The sequence below is a fragment of the Mytilus trossulus genome, chromosome 6 (genome assembly GCF_036588685.1).
Source record: "Mytilus trossulus isolate FHL-02 chromosome 6, PNRI_Mtr1.1.1.hap1, whole genome shotgun sequence".
Classification (NCBI taxonomy): domain Eukaryota; kingdom Metazoa; phylum Mollusca; class Bivalvia; order Mytilida; family Mytilidae; genus Mytilus; species Mytilus trossulus.
In genome coordinates, this window is record NC_086378.1 from 83,711,982 (window position 1) to 83,733,452 (window position 21,471).

At 32.8% G+C, this 21,471-nt stretch overlaps 2 protein-coding genes across 3 annotated transcripts; both read right to left on the reverse strand.

The window, feature by feature from the left end:
• Positions 1-349: 349 nt before the first annotated feature.
• LOC134722048 (uncharacterized) lies at positions 350-5,359 on the reverse strand. Its single transcript, XM_063585480.1, has 3 exons — positions 5,259-5,359; positions 3,766-3,920; positions 350-2,087 (listed from the first exon to the last, which is right to left on the reverse strand). The coding sequence occupies exons 2-3, from the start codon at positions 3,885-3,887 to the stop codon at positions 458-460; spliced, it is 1,752 nt and encodes a 583-aa protein (XP_063441550.1). The 5' UTR covers positions 3,888-3,920; positions 5,259-5,359; the 3' UTR covers positions 350-457.
• Positions 5,360-8,035: 2,676 nt separating this feature from the next.
• On the reverse strand, positions 8,036-14,004 carry LOC134722049 (protein O-linked-mannose beta-1,4-N-acetylglucosaminyltransferase 2-like). Of its 2 annotated transcripts, none has more exons than XM_063585482.1 (3): positions 13,907-14,004; positions 10,513-10,627; positions 8,036-9,940 (listed from the first exon to the last, which is right to left on the reverse strand). In XM_063585482.1, the coding sequence occupies exon 3, from the start codon at positions 9,928-9,930 to the stop codon at positions 8,173-8,175; it is 1,758 nt and encodes a 585-aa protein (XP_063441552.1). In that variant the 5' UTR covers positions 9,931-9,940; positions 10,513-10,627; positions 13,907-14,004; the 3' UTR covers positions 8,036-8,172. The 2 variants fall into 2 exon arrangements, with proteins under 2 accessions (XP_063441552.1, XP_063441551.1); XM_063585481.1 differs by having other exon boundaries at positions 8,036-9,944.
• Positions 14,005-21,471: the final 7,467 nt, after the last annotated feature.

Genomic DNA, 21,471 nt, shown 5'->3' on the forward strand with positions numbered 1-21,471 from the left:
TACAATGTACTTATGAAATAAATGCTAAGCCCCCAAACCTTTAAATTGATAATTTAAGAATTAAACAGTACCACGGCTACGACAAATTGACGATCTTTAGATTGCAAATTGGCTCCTCGATTCGACGACATCTAAATCTAATGGATCCTAATGCACCAACGTTGATAAGATGAAAAAAGAATCAAGATTTGGTAAACAGGGAAGTCCGGTAAATGCCAATAAGGAAACAACTTTTAAAACAGACTTGAACATCGTGAAGTCAAAATAGCCCTCCAAAATTGTAGTTTCTTACTGGCGAGGTTAGGCACTTCAAATTATACGGTTATAGATATTTATGACGACTACAACGTTCTAGTATCAGGATATCTATTAAAACATAAGTTAACAATATTACATAATAACAATAAAAATATCAGTTTATCAAATATGGACTCATCTGTATCTGTACCATTGAATTTCAAGACTCATCACTGTTCTCTGAAGCACTTGATTCTACGTTCGAAGTTTGAGAAATGTCACCCTGGCTATTGGTTAGCAATTCATCATTCGCGCAATATATGGATATATCTGATTGGTTGCTCTTATCATCTTGCATAGATTGGTGTATACGGACACATTCTATCGAAAAATGACTCATCTTATGGCTCTCTGATGAAAACGATCTTTGTAACGATTTATCCGATGTAAAAACGGAGGGTGTCGATTGGTAAGACATTGAAGAAGACTTTAATCTGGTTACCGTGTTAGAAAAACAAGGAGATCCCGACTGAGAAGCTGTTTGTGATTGGTTACTAGTACTTTGACTGTCGACTGTTGATTGTGCGACAGTGGTTATTTGTGATTGGCTTCTCTGACAGTTGACAGTTGATTGTAACAGAGTTTGAGAATCGATGCGAGTGTGAGTCCTGGAGCTGATACTTGTTCCCTGAACAGAAACGGACGAAGATTTTAAACTGTCCACAGCGCTAGACAAACAAGAAGATTTCAACACAATGGTTGTTTGTGACTGGTTACTTTGACGGTCGATATGTGACTGCGACACAGTCTGAAAATTGGTGCGATAATCAGCCTCGTTGTTTGATGTTTGTGTAGACGTTTCTATTGTCTCGTCTATATCAACTTTGACATGATCCTGAAAACAACTACTCACTGACGATGACGCATCACTTGTAATGGATATAGTAATCCCGGGCGTGGCAAGACCGCTTTCGAAAGTAATATTATTGTTGGGCAAAGTGTCTTTTGATCTGTCATCTAAATGACCACTCTCTAGAGTATCCGCATCGATGGTCTCAATGTCTTCTGACCTATTGTCTGTACAACCTCTCTCTATAGTAACACCACCGTTTGACCGAGTATCTCCTGAACTTTCATTTACAAAATCGATCTCATCAGAATAATCATCGGTTTTCAAATTAGTTGATAACCCTAAAATATCTTCATACTGATTAATGACTTTTTTCAATTGTCCAGTTTTATGACTGCAGGGTGTATCCGTTGTTCTACACTGTTGTATTTGTTTCCTTCGTCGTGTTGTGTCTTGTTTGGTAACTAGCTTAGTTATATAAGAAGAGTTTCTGTTTGGTTGAATGAAGCGGTCATAATTGCGGGCACTGGGGTAAGGAGTTGGTATTCGCCGGTCAATTTCTACGCTTTCCTCTTTTTCATTTGGACTGGTGTTTGCTATAGTTTCTTGGAATATGTTGTGGGACGATTTAGTCTCCCTTACAATTGGTTCGACTGAGAAACTGTTAAAATACTTTGAAGGTGATAAATCCGGAGCACTTGGCGAGTGACGAATATTTTTCTCCTCGTCAGTCTTATTTCCGTCATGGACATTCTTTTCATCGCTGCATTTTGACATATTTTCTTCTACTTTAGTGTATAGATTATTATTGATTTTTTGGGTAGATTTTACGTCACATAAATATGACATGTATTTATCAGCACAAATGATTTTTTCTTCATGAAGTTGAATTTTGTCTTGTAACATCTTCAGCATAGTGTCCTGTGCCTTTCTATCTCTCCTGTAAGCTGCTAAAACCCTGGCGGTTGCAATGAAATATGCGTTCATTATGTCATATATCCTGAAAAAGATGAAAATATAAAAGTAATGAGATGTTGTATGATTTCCAATAGATGACAAGTATCCACCTGGGTTAAGATGAAGTGGACGAACGATATTATTGTAACAACTGTACGACCTTAAATACGTACATCCAAACTGTATTGTCGGCTATCAAAGGCTATATCGTGAAAAAAAGTGAAACAATTCAAATAAAAAACTAAAATCTAAAAGTCCTGTTTTGTCACATAGCAACTAAAGTAATTTACGCATCCCTGGCTTTCAAATGTTTAGGTTTGAGAATTTCTGATGAAGATAAATCCAGAAAAGCTGACCGGGCGCACGAAATTTATAAAGTGTCAATTTTTCAGAAAAAAATAACCATTTGCAAAGGCATTCCATATTTTTTTTATGCTAATGTGTGTTACCCTAAAAACTGAACCGGAACTATACTGATAAATCCAATAAGATAGGGCTCAACTCTTCACACTCAAATCAGAAGCATTTTCTAAATGGCAACCATCATTTTTAACAATAGAAGAGTGTGTATATCAAACAAGTTATTAATATCGATTTCTGAATCGTCCGAATCTCAACATGTAGTATATATATCAAATTACTTTCATTGAAAACGTGCCTTTCAAAAGACTAATAAACACTATGATATGAATAGAGTCACCATTGCTGAGGTTCCAAACTGCGGTCAAAAATCAAATAAAATCAAAGTTTTATTTATTGTTGATACATGCATTCTATTTGTTTCCATCTGATGAGTTAGGCTTTTTTTAACTAATTTTTATAGTTCGATCTTATGTTGTACTGTTACACCACTGGGCCATGTAAGGGGGAGGGTTGGGATTCCGCTAACATGTTTAACCCCGTAACATTCTGTATGTATGTGCCTGCATGTCCCAAGCCAGGAACATGCAATTCAGTGGTTGCCGTTTGTTGATGTGTTACATATTCGTTTTTCGTTCATATTGTTGTAAATGCATTAGGCCTTTAGTTTTTCGTTTAAGTTGTTTTACATTTGTCATTTCGGGGCTTTTTATAGCTGGCTATGCGGTGTTGGCTTTGCTCATTATTGAAGGCCTTACGGTGACCTATAGATGTTAGTTTATGTGTCATTTAGTCTCTTGTGGAGAGTTATCTCATTGTCAATAATACCAGATCTTCTTTTTTATAGTTAAAACATTTCCTTTGCTTTTTATGTGTTTTTCGGTTTGTTTATACATTTGCTGTGAAATTGATTGCACCTCTCCAAGTCAGGAATCTGATGTTCAGTTGATGTTGTTCATAAGTGTTTCTCGTTATACGTTTTTTTTTATATATATAAAGTACGGATTGTTGGTTTCCAAGTTTGAATTGTTTTACACTAGTTAGTAATTTTTGGGGCGACCTTTATAGCTTGCTGTTCGGTGTGAGCCAATGCTCTGTGTTAAAGACCGTACTATGACCTTTAATTGTTTACTTTTATAAATTGTGTTTTGGATGGAGAGTTGTCTCTTGGCACTCATACCACATCTTCTTATATCTCTGAACTGCTTTTGTGTCATAGATATATATCCCATATATCCTTTGGTTTTTTTCTAATTGAATGTAAGTCATATAATGTATAAATAATCACAATCTGTAGTGTTTTCCTGGATTATGATTAACACTTTTGGAGGAAAAATTAAATAAAAATGCTGTTTACTTACTGGTCCTCCATGTATCCTTTGTCCTTCATGGCTTGCATATCAATTTTTCCGTTTTCATCGATGAAAGTTTCAACCTCTTGCCTTAAAGCAGTTTCATCGCTAGGGATCTCAAGCACTTCCATTTCTATTGATTAAATCTGGCCAAAAGTATAAATCTAAAACAAAATACCAAACATACTGAAATTATTCCCTGCAAAGTAGTTATGATCGTTTACTATACCAGTCATCATATAAGACATCCTTTTTTAATAAAAATAAAAAAAATAATAATAATCCACAGGATGTCACGTCATCTCGACCTTTAAAGTGTGGTGACCTATGCCAGCCCACTCGACGTTTAAAGTTTGCTGACCTATGACACTCGACCTTTAAAGTGTGCTGACCTATGACACTTGACCTTTAAAGTGTGCTGACCTATGCCAGCCCACTCGACCTTTAAAGTGTGCTGACCTATGCCACTCGACCTTTAAAGTTTGCTGACCTATGCCAGCCCACTCGACCTTTAAAGTGTGCTGACCGATGCCACTCGACCTTTAAAGTGTGCTGACCTATGCCAAGCAAGGGACAGTAACTTTAAATCGGGACTCGAAAAGGCTTTATCAGTTTGCATCTTGTACAATGTAATAATTTTGTTTTAAGATGACCGCCTGTGTCGTCAGTGGCGGATCCAAAAAAAGAGGGTGTTAGAAACCCCTTTTTTGCGGACGATTGATGCATTTGAATGGGGACACGAAGTTGGAACCCCCTTTGTCCTGGGTTAGGAACCTCTTTTTTTAAATGGCTGGTCCGCCACTGGTCGTTTTTTGACAGGAGTTCAAAGGAAAAGGGTAAACCAACAATACTACAGGGGACGGTTGAGTTGCGGTTCATTCATGCATGTTATGGTTAGGTATGGATTAGGTTTTAGAGTCATTGTTATTGTAAAGTTTAGGTATGGGTAAAGGTAAATTGTGGGGTTAAGAATAGTTTAGTAGGCTATAGCTCTTTATGGGTTGGGACCCCTAAAGAAGGTTCTTTACCACCGGAATTATAAAAAAAAAATAAGAATTTTTTTTACTTCTCGACTCAACAACCATCTATGAGGGATAAGAGCTTATTAGAATGTTTGGTTCGGAGTTCCACTAATCATAGACTAATGTATAACCATACATGGCGACACGTCTTCCTGCGAGGTGTACACCTTGTAAACTAGCACCTTCAAAATATGAGGTCGACAGCTCTATGATATTCTTTAAGCGAGCCGACAGTTCATTCGAAGAAACCTCATGCTACACATTAAACATTATTCTTGTAGCACCTTTTTAACAGTTTTTATGCTTTTTGGACATCAGACGCAGACGATAGACCCGATATTTGCCTCCATATCATACAACGATGGTTCGATTAATTGTTTTTGCTTCACGTCCAGGGGCAAATATTTATACATCGTATACATCGCAAGTAGCACCTGATATAACACACGCGAGCATTGGAATAAAGAGAAAAATACCTACCCCTCCGAAAGATTGTACGTTCTGCTTCTTTACTGTCAAAGTTGTGGGGTCGTGGCGTATGGTAACGTCTATGACGTTAACCTGTATAATATCCAGTCACACGTGACTGGCTTTGCAGTCTTGACAATTATACCTTCAATTACATGGGTTTTGTTTAAATCAGCTCTAGTGAAACGAAAATGTTGCTCCTGAATTTTATGTATTGTAACAATATCTAGGGAACGGGTTCAGGAGGCTCCGAGCAGCCCTTTGAAAATGATAGCCGGGGGGTTCTTTTTTTAGAAAGTGAAAATGTTCATATTTTCTTATAATGTACGTTTCTTGTACGTACTGCAATCATTATCTGATCTATACAGCGTATGAACGAAAGTTTTAAATTTAAACACAAAAAAAACCCAAATAATAGGAATTGTTCATTTGATCGATTGACTTATGTGTAGCTGTACAGTCCACTTATGACCAATACGTGCAGCGGCAACTATTACATCTGAATCAGAACGAGAACGTTGTGTTATTGTGGCTTGCACAACATAGTAATGAAATGTTCAAGTACTGAATACTTATTTGATCTTTTTGCGATTTGCAATGTACATAGTAGTTGTCCATTTTCATGATAATCGTGAGTCTGTCTCTGTTTGTATTGATAAACTACCCCATTGATGTATTTGTTTACCAATTAAATCTTCAAAAACAAATAAGTTTGTTTTTGTTAAGAAATGTGCTAATATCCGCAAATTTCACCAACGCTGTAATGTGAACAAGCAAGTGACGACCTGTTGGCAGATGGGACCGTTTGCTAGGCTACACTTGACTTACAAACAATACTGCTCTATAAATAAATAATTTGCCAATTTTTTTTTAATTCCATGACGTACAGCTTTGTAAGACAACAACTATGACGATCTATGACTTTAACACTAAAAGTGAATGTAATACTTGTAGTCAATTCCTCAAGCGTTGATTTATGGAAATAAAAATTGACCAATCACCCGTTCGGTTGGTATAGGGAGTATACAATTTTGCCAAACTCTTTAAGGAAAGAGAATGCAGGAACTATTGTAAGGAGGCATAGCTGTTCTTAGGTCTTATTTAGGACTATTCCACTAATAGTGAGCGTGATAGTCTTAAGACCAAAGCGCTGACATAGACTAAATTTTGGTTTGTGACCCGGATTTGTTCCAGTTAAATCGATTGATGACTACTGAACAGCGATATATACTACTTTTGCCTTTATCTAGAAGTAGAAAAAGTACCAACAACGTCCCTCTGGCAATAAAACCGACTTGGTAAATTAGGCGTTTACTTAGCTCTGTGGAATGTCTTAACACGCAGCTACGTTTGGTTGTTATAGGGCAAGTAGGAAATATTGCAAGGAGGTCGAATGGTTAGCCCACCACTTAAAGTCAATGTGGATTTATCCCCTTACTTAGAAACAGATTGGAAAGTTCTTAATCTGATTGCATCACATGACTTTTCATCCACACATGAAAATCTCTTTCCCAGTTAGTATCACACACACACCTTGCACTGTCTATAATTAGAAACCCTCTCCTTTGCTTTATAAAACATTCTTTGATCTTAAAGTGAGCCAGGAAATATCACCTGCAGTTGCCAAGGAGTGGACTTTTCATTTCAATTTTAAATTTAAGTAAAAAAGATGTAAAATAAAGATGCAATAAATGTGATTGTGTGTAAGTGGAAAGCAAAATTCCTCCCTTACCCTTTTACTACTACCACAGACACTATACATCACTAAAAGCAGCATGTCCATGTATGATAATTAAACCATATCAATTATTATTTTTGGCAAATGCTGGACTCATAATGCCATAGATTTCTACTCTGTATAGGCCCTTTAAAACTTGTTGTTTGGTGTGAACGAAGGCTCTGTGTTGAAGGCTGTACATTGACCTATAATGGTTTACTTTTATAAATTGTTATTGGATGGAGAGTTGCCTCATTGGCAAAATTTCTGCCCCTATCAATCATACCTTGAAGTCATATTTACCTGTTTTTCATACCCATTCAACACCATACCCATAGCCAGGGCCGTTTGGGGGTTTCAGGATCAAATAAGCACTGTTAAAGTCAATGTTCTGTTCAAATTGTGACTCTTAAAGTCGAGTTTGGGAGTCCAACAAACCTCCCATTGGAAATTTCTGGCTACAGGTCTGAACACACCATGCAGAACCTACTTATTGGTTGAACTAGCTATACATATTTTTGTCCTGAATATGTATGAAATATTCACCAACAGAGATTAACCAAACAAAATGCAATCGATCATATAATTATTGCATCTTGAACTACTTGACTGGATTAACAATAAAAACACCTAATATTTTTGAATTTTTAGAACCTTAGATATATACCAATGAATTATACCCATTTAAGCATAAAAGATTTTTCTATTTAATATATCTATACAGACATAGTTCTCATTACAACTATAAACAGTTCACCACAGATATCAATAGTCATCAGATTTAATTCTAAAAGGGAGATAATTCATCTGTTTTAGAACGTTTAGCATACTTAAGCCCCTTGGATTTTAAATATAATCATTTGTAACATGTCGTTGTAAACATATGTTGTTACTATTGCACTGTTTTTTTTAATCATTCTTAAAAACAATTACATTCAAAGATCCATTTTAATCATTCAATCCAGGTTTTCTCAAACTTTTTTTAAGTAAAATAAAATAAAATATGTGATCCTACATTTAACAGACACCTTGGATTATGCAAGATGCAAGAGTTTATAAATAATAAACAATAAAAAATCAACACATTGTAATCTTCCAAAACATTGGTGTGACAATAATCACACAAAAACAATAAACAGAACATATAAAACAAGCAATGACAAGACTAGGAAAGAAAGAAATAAGTATCCATGAAATTTAAATTGCACATTAAATATGACAATCTTTACTTATATAATTGTCATGTGACACACCATCTACCACAGCTTTTCCCCAAACAATGTAATCTTTTTCACAGTCTATTCTGTCATGCATATCTAATTTTAATTTGTCTGTTACATATTTAACTGAAGCTTCTACAGCACTCTCCTCAAGAATAATTTCATAGTTGAGTTTTTCAAAAGTTAAGAACTGAATGTTCCATGGTATTTCCCATGATATATTAATTGAACAAGTTTTCTCCTTTATAACTTTACAGATGAGATTTCTAATTTCAGATGGCGTTTCAAGATATGTAGAATGTCTACTTTTTGTATTCTTTCCATTATTCATGACTGTTTTGATTAAATTTAAGATTGCACTGATATCTACAAAAGAGTCCTGATAAATATGATAAAGCCAAGAAGGCTCATCACAACATAAATGTTTGGGTACTTTCTTCTGGTTAATAATTGCCTTCTGTACATCTGACCGTAAATGCATCAGACCTCCATGCTCTGGTGGATAATCAACATGGCCGACTGTAGATTTCTGATCTGAATTTTCCCAAGAGGCATAATTAATATCCATACCATTGATGTTGGCTAATGTCTTGTATGGTGTATATTGATCAGGTGACACAGCATAGGGAAAGAGTTCTAATATGAAAGAACCTGGTTTTAAAAACATGGCTAAAGTTAACAATGATCCATGCATTCCTATTACACCCTTGGCATCAGACACAAGGGTTATCATATCTGTTAATGAATGTGTTTCACTACTTATTGTTACAACTTTCATTGAAAATTCTTTTAAAATTGCTTGGACTAGATCATTTTCATTCATAATTCTACGATTTTCTTTCCTGGATATTAAGACTATGAAATCTGTTAAATGTTGAGCACTTGAATCCAGATGATGTAAAATAAAGTGACTAGTCGATTTAATTTGATGAGCATTAACTGTGGAGTCTAATATAGGGCCTTGTGGCTCTACAAACCCATAATTATACCATAAAGTATCTGTTAAAAGACCAACTATTGCACTTGAGAAACATAAAAGTTCTCTCCCATCTTTACCATATTGTTGTTCACTACCAAGTAAATCTTTTCGATACTGAGGTTGAGAACTTGTAAAAAGTTCATACAATGCTCTGTAATCACCTGGAGGCCAGTCATCCATAAATACAATCTGTGCATCAAATTTATCCAAGGCAGCAACCTTTGATTTCAAATTTTCAAAATGTTTCATTGTGAAATGTAAAGGTAGTAAGTCATCATGAATAACATGCATCAGATTGTCGGACTTGAAACGATTGAAAATATAACTAGTTTTATTTATCCATCTGACACTGAATTGTGATGAAAATTTTTCACTTAGAAATGTAAGTGGTAGTTCGTGTCCTGTGAAATCAGCCGGAGTTGAAAGTGATGGTTTGTTATTTCTTTTTATGGAACTATATTTCATTTCATCCTTGTTATAGAAAAAAACAAACAAATTTTCTTTTGGCTGATAACATAGATTTCTAAAATGGCAAACATGAGTTTTAAAATGTGACTGACATGTTTCTAAAGAATGGAATTTCATGTTGCTCTGAGATTCATCTTGAGTTTTGTGTGTATTTAAATCTGCTTTGTTTGAATGCTCCCATTCTGCATACAGACATCTATCTTGTAAATCATCCAGCTGATAAAGAACTTGGAAGTATTTCTTTACTAATGTTGCTATTACAGCAAACATTACAGCATGTGTTATCATGTGTAGACTCATTATGTGTATCCTGCCTGCAAAATGAAATGTCAAGCAATGAAATATAGTGTGGAATTACATACTTGATAACAATCTTCACAGTTAAACCATGCAATATTTGAACATCTACATTTTGTACATTAAAACAGTTTATTTTTGGCAGATAATTTTTCATTGTGTTAAGCCCTTTTTAGTCAACTATGTAACAATGTATTTTCACAAACTATGCTTTATATGCTTTGCCATCAGAGATTAATTGACTGTTGGTTGCTTAACATCCAGTGGCTAATTTTTCATGCAATTTCAGGATGATTTTATCAACATGATCAAAGAAGATCACAGTTTTAATATTTTTCTTCTCACAAAAGGCACTTTTGTATGTGTGCATACAGATAAGTGTACTGCAATATACAATGTATGCATGCATTGGTTCAAGGATTTGTATAGTGAGATATATATATTTTACATTACTAATATTTGATTGGTTCAATAAATTGATTTAGCATTAAAACTACAGGACACTTGTTTCATATCACTTTAAAAAAACAAACATGAAATGGGAGATAACTCATTATAACAATTATTAAGTATGTTTTTTTTTACCTGATTCTGATCTTAAATATAGGAAAACCTCTTAGTTTGGTTAATTCCTTTAAGATTCCAATCTATTGGTACTCTCTCTGACTTTGCCAATTTTCTCTTTATACCCACCCATTCTCTGAAAAAGCAAAAAAATCTCTTGATTTTCCAATATAATCAATTTGGTGACTGTGAACTTACAATACTGTTGTATAAAAGCCAGTACTGGTATCCAACATCATACAGATGCAATATATTACACAAATTGTATTTAAACAAAATATGATAAATTGTTTATAGTCAGTGAAATGAAAATTTAAAAAATATTGATACCATTATCTTCATACCTTTATCTTCGGTTCCTTACATAAGCCAACAGCTTCTACTGACCCCTCATCTTGGAATGTCGTAATGCAACTCGTCTCATAATAATAGCATAATAATATATTAATATACACTATCCTTATAAAAAAAATATAACTCATTTAGGTGTGCACAGATGAACACTTAACATGCTTAACATGAACATATAAATTTAAATGGGTTCAAATTTTTGCCATTTTTAAACACGGACTTAAAATTTTTCAAAGTCTTGATGAAATAACACAATGATAAAAACTTTGTACAATATTAATATATAAATATATATATATAGAATAACCATATTACATCGTCTCAAAATATCAATGTTATTTGCACAGGGCTTAGAAACTGGTAGAAAGCGAGGCTGTGCCAAGCATTTTAAACTGTTGTGAGACGAACACAAATAACATTTATATTAAGAGACAATGTATGGTTATTTTTCATATACTGCAACTCTTAAAACTGTTCTAAATGAAGTATTTTGGGTAAAAATCATCATTTCTTAATTTGAAGCAGACAATGTTAAATTTCCACAAACCTAATATGTTTTATTGACGTCATGAATAAAACTCTACGGAAACACATTGTCAATGTCATAAACAAGGTGATATATGATCAGTGACTGTAGAGGGGGGATAGGAGGGGTGTTATGTATCTGTATTGTATGGTCGTATGTGTTTTGTAGTTTAGTCGTGAGAGTTGTGTCCCTTTGTATGATGATGATGCATATTTGTCATGTGATGTTATCTGGCTCTTTGAAATAAACGTGCTATGGAAATAGATGTGTTTTTATTGCTCTTAAGCAAATATAACTTTAGCGGCATGGGGAGGCAAGTATATGTCCCCCCATGTACGTAATATGGTGGAGGACTTAAAAACGACCCCTTTTATGTGTATTTCATGTGAGCTGTCCCCAAAGACGAAGAACAAACTTTCTAATAGTCTAGACCATGATGCTGGCGGCGCCATTATTAAATTTTGACCACCTTGAAATCTTGGAATTTTTGTTCAGTAGAGTATAGCAGTACCATCGCATTTGACACTCAGGCTGGAACCCATTTTTGGATGTATTTTTTATTTGGATTTAGTTAATATTCAGAAAACACCATTGGATTTTTCGTCAACAAAAGAATACGGTAAACTTCAAGGAACTGTTGTAAACTACGTAACATTGGACATATGCATATTTATATCAAAAGTATTTCGCAATTGTTTATTGTCATCTGAACTTTAATTTTCATTTTAACTGTTGGACGCGATTGGAATTTCTACACAATCACAAACTTTTGACCACGTTAGAGATGGACATCAAGAAAGACAGCTGTGTATGTTTATGTGTGCAGAAAACTAGCATGTGTCATGTGACGTTCCGGCCTTTCATCTTACAGTACTTCGAAATGATAATTGCTTTGTGATTGGCATTATCTTTAGACTAATCGGCTTGACCTATATATGTGTATTTTATGATTTAGCAGAGGAAATGTGTTGCAGTTTTGAACTATTAAAATGATACTACAGACGGTACGTGTGCGATTTATCCCATCGTACGCTACCCAGTAACAAGGAAAACACCGACTTATTTCGAACATTAATTATGAATTCAATTTTGTCTCAGAAGGATTTTTTTTTTTTTTTTTTTTTTTTTATTAATACATATATTTCTGTTATCAGTTGGACTGATTTGATAGCGGATTGTCAGTAGCGGTGAGATAATAGTCATAAATAAAACCTAGGTTGATATTGACATTTCTGGAGCTATTCATTTGTTTCATCTTTATTTTATTTTGTGAGTGTGATGTATGAGAGATTGAACACGTTAGAGAGGGAGAATTAGTCGTATTTTCTTTTGACTGCATATGTAACTTATGAAGTGTTTCATTGATGTAATATTTACTATTTTTAAGAGTAAAAGGTCTCTGATGATTATCTATCAATTTGTTATATACAGCTACATTTATGACAGTATTCTAGTATTTTCCATTTAGATTTAGTAAATGTATTAAATGCATATTTTTTTTATGTTGAATGAACGTAATGCGTGCATAAGGTCCTAAGGGGGAGATCGAGATGCCAGACGTTCAGATTTTTCTGCATTGTTGATACTAGTGTGTATGGATGCTAGATTGAGAACTGGTCAGCCACGAATATTTCATTTAATATAAATGTATTTACAAAGATTATTTGGAAAATTGTTACTGTTTTGAGTCTTAATATACGGAAGTGATTATACAGTTTGAATTTATATAGTGGAATTTTTCTTCTTCTTGCAATTGTATAAGGATAAAACACATACACCATTTTGATAAAATTTGGGAAATTTTCTTTTTGGGGGCGGGATGTTATGTATCTGTATTGTATGGTTGTATGTGTTTTGTAGTTTAGTCTTGAGAGTTGTGTCCCTTTGTATGATGATGATGCATATTTGTCATGTGATGTTATCTGGCTCTTTGAAATAAACGTGCTATGGAAATAGATGTGTTTTTATTGCTCTTAAGCAAATATAACTTTAGCGGCATGGGGAGGCAAGTATATGTCCCCCCATGTACGTAATAGGGGTCCTGATCCCGAAATCCCGGGATTAAATCATGAAATCCCGAGGTCCCAAATTTAAATAAAGTAAATCCTGACATCCTGACATCCCCCCAAAAAAATCACAGATCCTGAAAGTGTCAATCCCGAAATCCTGAACTTAAAAACACCTGATACCGGTGTACCGATAAAGGTCATATCACTGCATTTCACATACGAATATACTGTCAATGCAATTTGACTGCTCAAATAGCATGAATAGCACAGCTGCAGTTAACACAAACTGTTATTACATTATAGTACAGAGAATATATCAAATGTATTCCACAATCAAATAAGCACTGTCACCAAATATATTCAGACAATTCTGCATTTTCAATATCTTTGACGGGTGGAGGGGAGTCTTTGCCTTTGGTATCGTCATCTTGTTAGTGAAAAGTCACATGCACTAGACGTTCTGATAAAAGTAATAAATATGGTCAATGTGAAGAAAACAGTGTCTATATATAGATAAACTAGTCTATACCATGTATAACGCCATATACTTGAAGATCTTTAAATAATTGGTCTGTCAGCTGTCTGCTTAATTTTATTTGATAACCTCCCCTGTTCCAAAACAGATTTGGGTCTAGCTATAACTAGGCTATAAATTCCGAGCTAAACCCCAGATGCCAAGATTGAAATTGTATGACAAATTCAGCAGATAGTGTATTTTCTTGTAAATACATGTATATGCAGTTGTTGGTTTTTTTAACATTTTCCTACACCCTAGCACATATAAATTATTATATATTTTTTAAAAACTTTATGATGACAATCCTATGAATTAATTATGATATCTATTATTTAGTGATCATTATAACCAAATTCGGTCATCTGTATATAATATATTTAATTGTTTCCCTATGTTTTAAGGTGTAAATGTAACGGTTTATTTCTTCCTCTGTGATATTTTATCCTGAGGATAATTTGTCACGGTAATTTTTTTCCAGGCATGGTATTTCACAGGTAGAATTTTTCCAGAGGAGTGAAAATCTATCTGTGTTATGCGGATAGTATGTACCGGTATATATTTGCCGTATCATATTTCACAGAACCTTGTAAAATATACTCCCATTAACTAGTATGTAAGTAAATCGCAATCAATATATACCTGACTTTAATTGTAAAATGTTTCACAAAGGTAGAACAAATTTGCATAATTTATCAAAGGGAGGTAATTATATATGAGCAATTTATATTCTAAAGATATTAATATAATATATTCCCGAATCTATTTCATAGTGAAATTTTTCCTTGAATCTTAATTTTTATATATTCATTTATATAACAAGATGACTTACAACACAAATATTTAATAAGACAGATATTATTTCACAGGTAAATACTATCCAGCTGTTAAAATTGCTTTTGTTCCAATATATTGTTATGCTATAATTTATCTGATTTCCATATAATCAACATATTTGTCCTCAGACTATTAATATAGTTAAAAATATTATCATAATCAAATTCTTCCATTACTGTTAACAGTAGTAATGCAACTATATTTCTACCTTTACGTTTTAATTTATATTTGTACTGAGATCTGAAAACAACTCACTTTTACATGTATTTCACTTACCTTATTCAATCATGATATTATTTCACAATTATGATATTTGAAATTATTTCTGGTTTTCTTTCTTATGTTTAATGATAATTGCCTTTTAAAAAAAAATATATTTGCTTAAATTTTTTTAGGAAATTTTTTCAATCATAATTTGTGAAATAATTCCCATTAAAATACGTTATTTTTACAAAATAGGTTTAATTCAAATACACTTTTATTATTTCATAGTATTTGTAAAGGATAAGTTTTTTCTAATAACTATTCAATAAGTTAACTACCCAGATAGAATTTCACGGCAAAGGAAAAAATATCCCAGGGAAATATTTTCCTCCGGATAAAAAAATAACAACAACTACTGTGACATTTTTTCCTCCGGATCAAATTTCACCCGGATATAATTTTGCTTTTCATAAATGGTTGCTCAAACAAAACATTATTGGTTTAAGGTGGTAGACCTAGGTTACGGGGAAATAACTCTCAAAATAATCAGTACGTTTGTGTTAACCATTTTCATAAATATATTCTAAGGTTCTAGGTTACATAGATTATTTCCAATCTGTTTCAGGTAAATGCTTAAAATACATTGATGATACTTGACTTTTAAAAACGCATAACTGATCGGCACCCATAGAAAAGGTCAAATCGGCACCTGGTTAAATCGGCATCTAGTCAAATCGGCACCTATTTAAAGTCAATTCAGCATCCAATAATATTGGATATAATATATGGGACTGGGACTACATGTATTATGCATAATAGTCCAAGATATTTATAAATAATTATAAAAAATTATAAATTCGATCATGAGGGGTTGGATTTTATCATGCATTACATGTTAAAAAGCAGTAAAAATACAAAAGTTAATCATTTAAAGTTTTCTTAAATTTTGTGACTGATGTTTTGGTAAATTTTCTTTTCAATTAATTAATAACTTTAATCAAGTACACCGGCTTAATACAAAAACATTATTAGACCACAAAAAGACTTTTTATAGATATATATGCGATGTGGTATAAGGAGAAAATTAAAATCAGAATTTAAACCATTTAGGTATCCTCATTTCCATTGTGAGGACAAGGATAATAGCACGAAATGTTAGGTTAAAGTATATAAATTTGAATTTAAAGATTGAACTAGAACATTTTTAAAGATAAACTTGTATCACCTGGTGTAAGAAAATGTGTGTCAAAAAACTTATAACTTGTACAAAAACCGTGTACAAATTATAATTTGTACAAAGTTACATCTTGTACACAACCGTGTATATATTAAACAAATTTAACATGGGTGCCGAATTGACTACATCAAGTGCCGATTTAACCAGGTGCCAATTTGACTAGGTGCCGATTTGACTATACTGGGTGCCGATTTGACGGAGTGCCGATTTAACCAGGTGCCGATTTGACTAGAATTCATTTAAAGAGTTATCTCCCTGATTCAAGGCCTACGCCCTTAACTTTTATATCTATTGTGCGAATATAGATTCGTGTCCGTATTTACCGGGGTGATTAGGTGTAACTTCTTTAGGCTTATGTACCCTTGTGTTGCTTCAATGCTAAACATATGGAAATGTTATAGAAAATCCACAGCCTTTATCCTTGTGCTATCATATTTGGCAATTAGATGACCGATAGATATAGGATTATTGCATTCCTTAAAACAAGTTTATTAATGTAGTTATTGGTTCGAATAAATAAAAAATAATCTATGTTTCAAATTTTATAACACAAATCTCTTTATTAAAGGCTGTGGATTTTCACGCGAAAGATTTTTGTTGTGCTTTTATAGACCGTCTTGCAAAAGCCTTTGACACAGTTTGGAGATCTGGTTAATGGCAAAAACTTCTGGAGAATTTTATCAGTGGAAAAATGTATGATACCATTGAAAATATGTATTTTAACATCAAATCTAAAATTTTTGATGGTAGTGTATTTTCAGAGTATTTTCCTTGTAATGGCGGTGTACGTCAAGGCGAAAGCCTCTCACCGTTATTATTTTCCTTGTATAGTAATGATCTTGAACATTTTTTTTAAAGACGAAGATGTAGAAGGGTTAAAATAGTATTCGATGATATAGAAATTGAGCTAGACTATTATTTATAAAATGGTTTCTGATTATGTATGCAGCCGATGACACAGCTCTTTTGGCAGAGTCAAAAAATGAATTACAAAAGCAGCTTGACTCTTTGTATAACTATTGTGAACTTTGGACATTGAAGGTTAATGTAAATAAAAGCAAAACTGTAGTTTTTCAAAAGGTAGACCATTATCAAATATATAATTTAAATATGATAATACTGTTTTAGAAATTGTAAATGAGTTTACGTACTTTGGTGTTATCAAGTTCAAGTTTCTAGAACAGGAAGTTTTTCTAAGGCAAAAAAGGCACAAACAGAAAAAGCCACACACGCTATGTACGATGTTATCCGCAAAGGTCGAAAACATAATTTATCTATAAAATGCCAACTCGATCTTTTCAATAAATTGTTAAGTCTATTTTATTATATGGAAGTGAAGTTTGGGGAGTCGACAATAATTCTGTTATTGAAAGGGTCCACCTTAAATTCTGTAAAATTTTGTTAAATGTAAAGAAGTCAACGCCAGATTTCATGATTTATGGAGAACTTGGAAGATATCCTTTGGAAATTGATATTAAATTGTGGATTTTAAATTACTGGTCGAAACTTATGTGTGGAAAGCAAGAAAAAGTTCCTGTTATTTTGTATAAATATGCATATAAAAAGTATGGGATGAGTATTATATAATATCTATTCTAGATAGTTGTGGACTGTCATATGTTTGAAATGCACAGTACTTTGTTAGTAATACATGATTATATCATAAGGTTAAAGTTAGTGTTGTAGACCAATTCAAACAAAATTGGCACTCTATCTTATTAGAATCACCAAAAGCTATTAATTATCGTCTATACAAAGATAATGCTGAAGGAGAAAACTATTTTAAGATCCTAGATGATAAAAATATTATTACTTTTTGTAGATTCAGGATACTCAGTCATAAACTTCATATTGAAACTGGAAGGTGGAAAAATGTACCTAGAGAAAATCGAAATTGTAAACTATGTATTTCAGGAGATATTGGGGATATTGGGGATGAATTACACTATATTTTTAAATATTCGAAATTTAATCATGATAGAGAAAAACAATTGAAACCATATTATCTAAATAGACCAAACATATTGAAATTTCATGATTTGATGAATGCTAGCTATTTAGAAACATCAGAGTGTTGAATAATTTGTGCAAATTTATCAAACTGATTAATAAACAGCTGGACTCTCAGGGGACACATGTTTTATATAATATTGTATACATGCATTATGGGTTTTTATATTACAACTATATTTTTCCAGTTGTAGATCATACATTTGTATTAATTCTGACTATATGTTATATTGTTAATGTTTATAATTATCTCTGTACCATTGATTTGGGTTTATGAGAATAATGATATACATTTCAACTGATTTATTCATACAGGTATCAGACCAACAATTTGAATCCCTAGCTATTCAAGCAAATTTTGGAATTTTCACAGCTTTCTTATAATTTTACCTTATGTTTAGTTTATAGAAACCATGTATATCCTATGGTGGGTGGATGCGACCATTTCGCGTTTTATTCTGCACTTTAACGCGAAATCGAAAATCGGGAAAGCCAGTTTACAGGATAACTTACAACACAGTCCAAGGTTTTGTGGCTAATTTTACGGGAAATTCATTACTGTTTGGTGAACGATGACACAATCTATCTGTGATGGTCGTAAGTGTACATACTAATGTGTTCAATTGATATAGGAAGATGTGGTGTGAGTGCCAATGAGACAACTCTCCATCCAAATAACAATTTAAAAATTAAACCATTATAGGTTAAAGTACGGCCTTCAACACGGAGCCTCGGCTCACACCGAACAACAAGCTATAAAGGGCCCCAAAATTACTAGTGTAAAACCATTCAAACGGGAAAACCAACGGTCTAATCTATATAAACAAAACGAGAAACGAGAAACACGTATATATTACATAAACAAACGACAACTACTGTACATCAGATTCCTGACTTAGGACAGGTGCAAACATTTGCAGCGGGATTAAACGTTTTAATGGATCCAAACCTTCTCCCTTTTTCTGACACAATAGCATAACATCACAACAGAGAAAAATGCATATTTATGAACAAACATGATGAACATTTAGTGACATTGTTATTTAATAAACTTATGTAATACATCTAATTGGTTATTATACAAGTAAGGTGTGTTATAACAGGTGTTTAATAACAGGTAAGTAAGTTTTCTGATCTTTTATTTTGTATGTTCATCGATCAGATGTCAAAATATTTTACATGGATGTTCCTAAAGAATAATTAATAATTTATTTTTTAACTTCTGCAGGGACGAGAAAAAAAAACCCACTTCAAAATCGAATAAAGTTTTAAAATTTCATATATGTGTTCATATTTTGTTCCTGTATGAAAACCATGCAATAATAGTTTGTGAGGTGTTGTTGGTGAGTATGGTATTTTGTATTGTCCAGTATTCTTATGATTTCTTTTATAATCCGTTTTATGTATTATACACCTGAATGTGCATATTAAGCATAATTGATGATGGGACAGAAGATTTTACCGTTTCCAAAAGCAAGTGACCCAAAGACCAATTTATAATCAAAAGCGAGATTCAATTGTAAATCAAAACAGCTATTATCCTTGAGCACATTCTACCTAACTGCTTTAATTCTTTATGTAACCTTCTTTCAGGAAGAAATCAACATTTATTGGTGTAACGCGATGCTTAAATAGAAGACAAAACTATATGGCAATCAAAATACATTTATAAAAGTGAAGATCTTCCACATACAATTCGACCACTGAAATGGCATAAGATTTGGATTTGGAGCCGAATAATACACTGAAACCAAGAACAGCATTGTCGAGTGTCAAATATGACAAACAAGCCTTGAACAATGTATCGAGAATTAGATCTGAATTTAGTTCTATGATATTGAATATAACTGAAGTTAGTTATACAGTAACTTCAATTTTGTTCAGATAACATGGCGCCATGTTTGATCGCCTGTGACAATGTGTGATAAAATGTAAAATAACAAAAAATACCGAACCCCAAGGAAAAACAAAAATGGAAAGTCCTTTCTCACATGATTGGCAAAATCTAAAACTCAAACGCACCAAACGAATGGAAGACAACTGTTATATTCCTTAATTGATACAGACATTTCCTTATGTCGAAAATGGTGGATAAAACTTTTTTTCTTTTATTTAGCAAAACTTCCCACTTATATGACAGCGTTAATATGAATACATATTATGTTTTTACATTTTTTTCTTATGTTTTATAGTTTAATAATCCTCACACAAATCCTTTAATTTAGTTCTTTTTTTGTTTGTTTTAATCATTTGATTCGTTTTTACGAACTGGTAGAAAACATATATTCAAAGAGATACAAGTGTTCGTAATTTTCATATATAAAAAAAGAAGATGTGGTATTATTGCCAATGAGACAACAATTCCACAAAAGACCAAAATGATTCAAACGAGAAAACTGACGGCCTTATTTATGTAAAAAAAATGAACGAAAAACAAATATGTAACACATAAACAAACGACAACCACTGATTAACAGGCTCCTGACTTGGGACAGGCACATACTAAATAATAATGTGGCGGGGTTAAACATGTTAGCGGGATCTTAATCCCCCCTAACCTTGGACAGTGGTATAACAGTACAACATAAGAACGAACTATAAAAATCAGTTGAAAAAGGCTTAACTCATCAGATAGACAAAAAATATAAATATGTCTCCTTTGCTGAAATTTGAAAGTTTCCATCAATCTCCGTTCGACATACACCTAATAAATCTGTTCTCCGCTGGAATTACTTCACTATTAAACTTGATGTACAATAGTTATGTGTTTCTAGCATTAAATTTACACAGAAAGATTGCATTGAGAAAAAAGATATGCATAGAAAAATAACGTTTTTTTAGCGCTGTGTGAACATTTTAAAAGTTAAATTGAGTAAAACTTTACATATTGATTTTCAATTTACTTTTCCCTCCTTGTTCCCTATTCGTTTTATTTATTGAGTCCATTTTTTATATTTTTTTACTTTTGAAAAGTTAAATATATATATATATAAATATATATCTTTTGTTCTTGTTTTGTTTTACCTATTTTGACATAATACCGGTGACTTAACTTAGACAGTTTAGAATAATAGACATTTTTAATGATATTGTATGCTATGCGTAAAGATTAAACACACTTACCATTTTCTTAAGAAGTTATGTAATTGTCCTTAAGCCACATAAGTCATGTTAGTTAGCCAGTCAATCGAGTTCAAAGTTGAACATTGACAATCGTATTATTCGGATTCATATTTGTTTGGATACAAGTTTCTGAGTAATTTAAACAATACAAATGAAATAAAAGCCACGT